A 6000-nucleotide genomic window follows, 5' to 3' on the forward strand; every position below is an offset into this window, starting at 1 on the left:
CCTGTCTGCCTACGTCTAGAGAAATTCAACTTTGTGAGACATGGCACACACAGCATGCAACCAACATGTCCCAATTAAGGTCTTTCTTCTGCTCACCGGGTCAGTCTGGCAGCAGTCTCACTCACGACAACCTAACTTTAACCCTAAATCTAACCACCGTAACTGCACACGGTCACTGCTACGTAAATATCAACTACTGCATATGCACTACACAACATTTTCAAGCTGTGTGATATTCATGCCGCTCACTGAAAATGTGAGTTGGCTGTCCTTGCTGATGATAACACCACCAGAGTATTGAAAAGTCACATTCTGCACTTGGTGACTTGCCCCTGGTACTCAGCTCTACCGGCTCCCAGTTTTCTTCTCCTTCAACCCGTCCAGCACTTTTTTTGGGTGAGGGAGGGATTTTGCAGAACTCTGGTTTGAAATGTTATTTGTCTCCAGGTCTGGACATCAAGACATGACAGATTTAAAAGGCGTCTTTGAGACCTATTGATTTTTGAGTTGGAATTGTAAAGATAAAGTAATGCAACATTAACAGCACATTTCTAACACTGTGTGTTTATTGCCTTAGGTTATTGCAGAAATACAATGTAAAAGCTGTGGAAATCAAGATTTTGACTACACATGCTCTAAAAAAATAACGAAGTGTATATGTGTGAGTGTGTGTGTGTGTGTGTGTGTGTGTGTGTGTGTGTGTGTGTGTGTGTGCGTGTGTGTGTGCATATGCACATCTCCGATTCCCAACACACTGTCTGTCATTGACGTATTGTGCACCAGCATGTCTGCTGTGTGCTCCTGCAGAGCAAAACAGTGCCTTGATCGCTGACTCAACCCTCTAAGCGCTGCTAATCCTGGTCGATAACTCTTCATCCTAGATCGCCCCTGATCCAGGAGGTCTGACACAATCTGTCTCATTACTATTGATGGCACTGCTTTTTTATGTTGCTGCTTCATTTGTGTGTGTGTCTGTTTTGGAACAGCTTAGCTCAAAATATGTATTAAGAAAAATGGTATCGGTGTGACCGATGTGGTAATCACAAGGTCTACCTGCAAACAGGAGAGTTTAAATCTCACTTCAGGTTAACTCAGCTGTGGAAAACAACACATCAACTATGTCTGTTTTTGTGGTATAAAGTGATAGGATGGCATCATTAAAATGACAGGTCTCATCTGAATATATATGTATATATATATGTATGTGTATGTATATATATATATATATATATATATATATATATATATATATATATATATATATATGAACGCCCCTCACCTCATCATTGTACCACAGTAAACAAACTGTTTAACTTTTCTTGATTTGATTTTGCTGATTCTACAGACCTGTATACACTGTACCATCGGTGGCTGTTTGTGTGCGTGCAATGGTGCACATGTATAGTTTAACAATTGTCAGCCGTGATTAAATGCCGATAAGAAGGAAGGACAATCTCATGACAGAGTAAGGACTCATAAATTATGTGCAAATCACTGGCTCCCTGACAAGCATTGATAAGACAGACACTAACAACAAAACCACCCCCCTGGCTTTGTGCATTTCTCCTCTTGCACGTATTGTGTGTGCGTGTGTGTTTGTGTGTGCAGGACAGCATGTGTGTGTGGCAATGAGTAATTGATATGTAGACAGGGAGTGATTGAGCAGAAGGGAGCGACAGGAGTAGAGATAGAGAGGCATGGAAAAATGCTTGCGTTTGAGGAAATGTTGGGGTTTGAGGAAAACTGGATAGCGTTTGAATGACAGTGGATATTAAGCACAGGGTTGTCTGTTGTCAGTGATACCATAGTCTCCGTAGGAGGCGGTTTCTGGTAAGTCGATGGGTCTGTTTGACCAGCCATGCCCTCCTGCCCTCCTCCTCCCTGGGGAGCGCCTGTTGCCCTGACCTTCTTTTGCTGGGTAGAAGAACTCTCTTGGTTCTGTTTCTTCTCAGCAATCGGGGCTCCACAGGAGGGGGCTGTAAAAAGACAATACACAGAAACTGAAAGATATCAGGCTGAGCAAAAATTCCCAGTTAAAAAAAAAAATGGATGAGGTCAGCAAATTCAGTCTCCTCTCACTGAAACAATACATGCCACAGCTAAAAAGCAGGTGGAAGACAGATCAGGTTAAGATGGGCTTTGTCTCTAGTGCTTCTCATTTCCTGCGTCTCCCCATACAATACCATTAATTGCAGCTAATGGGGAGTGAGTGGGGGCAGGAAAATTTTCATGTCATTAGAGGATCATAAGTTCAGCTCTAAAATAAGTTGTCATCGAGCGGTGGAGGGGTAAACAATTTTTAAAAATTCAAACATCTATCAGTGAGGATGTACCATCTACTAATCCATGGCTTTAAAGTCCACACTTCCACTTTATGTCCTTAAAGTCCCTTTGACCATAATCCAAGCTCACGAATAACAAGTTACACAACAGTCAAGCAATCTGGCGGATGGGGTGGGGGTCGACCCCAAGTACACTAGTGTGGTCCACAAGTCAGAAATGAATCTGTTTCTAGAGTCTGCACAAAAACTCAAAGTCAAACACCCAAACATGAATGAGGATGGAAGAGGATAAATCGTCTTGATGAGGTTTTGTTAACAGCAGGTATTGGTAGGACAAGGCGGCCTGGTGGGGATTTCATCTGTTGTGCACAAAGCTAACTGACTCACTTCCATTGGACTGGAACTGGAACACGGGGATGAGAACGTGGCCCTTCCCATTGCTGCTAGCCACCTCCTTCTCATGGTCCAGAATGGACAGACGGATAAGTACGTCTGGTTTGGATGTCTGGAACTGGACTGTTCCCACATGGTCCGCTGTCACCGTCACAGAATATCTGTAGAAATAAACAAACTGCCATTTGCCTCTAAAAAGCCCCATAGGACTGTGTTATGCTAGAACATAGCCCAGTAGCTTGACATTGAAAATGTATTAAACATTACATGGTGTAGAACAAAGTCATAATTCACTAGCTATGGCTGAGTATACTAAGTGATAGCAAATGAAGTTTCTTAAAAAAAGACACATTAAAAATTATTGCATATCACATATAGTTTGATCTGCTATGAACTTCATTGGAGGAAGACTGTCATGTGCCTGGGTGAAATGAATACTAGCCTATTTGCATTTTGATAATATGGTATTAATGAGTTTCCCATTGATCAGTTGCAACATAACCATTAAAGCAAAAATCAAGTCAGTCAGTTGAATGCTTCATATACCACTCTCTCACCGGCATATGACGTTTTTGTCATTAGGAATGTAATAATCCCAAAATTCCTTCATTGAGAATTTGTTTAGTGGTGTCCCACGAGCTAAATCTGGGAGGGGTTCTCTGGAGCCAATCAGGCGCATGGTCCACTTGGCACCAACAAGAGGTATTTCAGGTAAGTGCATCCCTGCCACAAAGGTATAGCCAAGCTGAGGTATAGTGGAGAGAGAGGAAGAACAAAAAAATCACATACTGTGTAAAGATATCTTTACAGTAAATATATATCACCTGACAGGTGGAGAAAAAGTATTTCGCTGTTGTCTTTTTTTTTATGCTTAATATGCTGAGAATGGTCTCTGCTTGATCTCACCACCGTCAATGTTAATATCCTCATCCTTTCTAGTCAGACTTGATGAATTCATGTGTGTGGAATTAGTATGTGGAATTGAGGTACAGGACCAACATAGGCCACTTATCCCTAACAAGCTCTTAGCTAGTTTATGATATGGTCGTACAAGAGCCAATCCTAGATGATAACATTTCACACTAGTGCCACTAAAATGTGGCAGCGGTGATCGGCAATGGCACATCACGGTAATAAGAAACCAGGAAGGAATATGCAAATTAGCCACAAATTACCACAAAGCAGAATCTTATGCCCCTTTTCCACTGCATAGTACCGGCTCGACTCAACTCAACTGTACTCGATTTTTTTGGTTTTCCATTGGGCAAAAGTTAGGGATAGTACCTGGTACAAGGTACTTTTTTTGGTACCACCTCCGTCGAGGTTCCAAGTGAGCTGAGCCGATGCTAAAAGTTGACATGAAAATACCACTATAAATGAATAAATGAAATAACATAAATAAAATATAAATATAAATAAACATAAATATATGTATATTTATTTAAATATAAATAAAATCTTTAAAAAAAAACTAGTCAACACGCCCACAAATGACCAGCGGGGCTTCACCATGAGGGGATACTATCTGCAGTGGAAAACGAAATCCCAAAAAGTAAAGCGAGTAGAGTCGAATAGTTGAGCCAGTACCATGCAGTGGAAAAGGGGCAATAGTGCACCAAGAAACTGAGAGTTCATAGCAAAAAGAACTCATGAGTACTCACAAACCTTGTTTGGTCGATAAATGTGGGGGACTACTTTGTTGAACACCCTGGGTTGCTCCTCCCCTGTGTCATTGTCTATGACGCTGAGCAGACAAGAGGAGACTGGGGAGTAGACCTTAGGTACAACCAGCATCTCCTTAGGGACCAGGAACACCTCTCTAAAGAAGATAAGGAAAGGGAGATATCAGTCTCATGAAAGAATACGAAAACTCACAAAGAAATTTCTTTTTTCCCCCCCATGGCTTGGTTTCCTCACAACATCCCAATATTCTGAATCACCGGTGTAAAGCAAAAATTTGGTTTGGGTCATAAATCAATGCTGAGCATTCTTTCTCTTGTTCAGCAACAGAGTCATAGTTTCATAAGGGCGCTGCCCAGCACAGCCACATTCTGCTGCTACTGAGCAGCTTTACTGGAGCATGCAAGGGTCAAGCGTTGTGCTGAAGAGCCTCTTGAAAGTAATTGCCGAAACAGGAATGTTTTCTTGGTTTTCCAAGTCGGTCTGTGAAATCAGACTTGTCAACCTGCCGAACCTGAAGACCAACACCCATGAGTTGGCTGTTTCCTGGATGGGGACAGAGTAATCAGAGAAAGCGATTCTGGTCGTCTCATCCTGCTGACAGGGGTACAGTCCTGCAGTACTCTCCGAATGGCTGAGGATATATCTGTGGCAAAGTAATCACAGGAGGAGAGAGAGAGAGAAAGAGAAAGAGGTGGGGATGAGGTGGTCATCACAGTCACAACAATGGACTAACATGTTGGAAGACCAAAACCACTGATACGCCATTGATTTCTTTTCTTTTTTTTAAAAAATTTATTTCTGATTTTTCCCTTTTTTCTCCCAATTTAGCGGCCAATTGATCCCTATTTTAATTCAAACACCCACCCTCGTATTGCATGCGTTCGCCAACTGCATCTCTCCGGCCGGCAGTCTCGAAGGAAAGCGCCTCCCCACTTTCGTGACAAGGCGAATCCAAGCCGAACCACTGTTTTTCCGACACACACAGAGACGCATTCACATGACGAACACAAGCCGACTCCGCCCCCCTCCCGAAGACAGCGTTGCCAATGATTGCTGCTTCGTCGAGTCCGGCCATAGTCGGATCTGACGAGACCGGGGCGCGAACCCCAGTCCCCAGTGGGCAACTGCACCGACACCAAGCCGATGCTTAGACCGCTACGCCACCGCAGACCCTCCGCCGTTGATTTCTTAACAAGTTCTCGTGTTGCATATAGCCAGGGTGTTACAGCAACTGTTTCGATGGGCAAAATTATTTTTCCTCCCATGACAATTTCTTTTTAGACCTAGAATCCTGAAGATTTAAAAAGCAAAAAAACCCAAATGATTCTTTTCATACCTTCTTTCACTGTCATCATTTAGGACAATAGCTAATCCACAAATATCCCAACTGTAGCTGCTAATTTCAACAGGTACAGTTGGGTCTTCACAGCAGCCATATGCTGAAGAAGAAATCAGGTAATGATGAGTTTGTAAAGGAAGCAAAGTTGTGACGGCTAGCGACAGCACTGGGAGTTGGTTGCATTTTGAATAGATTGCTGGGATTCTGGGTGGTCGAACACAAAATGTAGTTGCCAGTATCACCACAGACGTCAGTAATCAAAATAAAACAATCGATCTTCAGGGCAGAAGATTTTAAGCAGTT

General features: G+C 42.6%; 1 protein-coding gene across 1 annotated transcript in view; it reads right to left on the reverse strand.

Annotated features, from left to right (window-relative positions):
• adgb (androglobin) overlaps positions 1-6000 on the reverse strand; it is an 89990-nt gene that overhangs the window by 17905 nt on the left and 66085 nt on the right. Inside the window, exons 22-26 of the mRNA XM_056294151.1 lie at positions 4870-5001; positions 4341-4494; positions 3233-3420; positions 2670-2836; positions 1804-1976 (exon numbers count right to left, since the gene is read on the reverse strand). Coding sequence (XP_056150126.1) covers positions 1804-1976; positions 2670-2836; positions 3233-3420; positions 4341-4494; positions 4870-5001 — 814 coding nt within the window. The remainder of the gene's footprint in view (positions 1-1803; positions 1977-2669; positions 2837-3232; positions 3421-4340; positions 4495-4869; positions 5002-6000) is intronic.

This window comes from Lampris incognitus, chromosome 15 (assembly GCF_029633865.1).
Source record: "Lampris incognitus isolate fLamInc1 chromosome 15, fLamInc1.hap2, whole genome shotgun sequence".
NCBI lineage: Eukaryota > Metazoa > Chordata > Actinopteri > Lampriformes > Lampridae > Lampris > Lampris incognitus.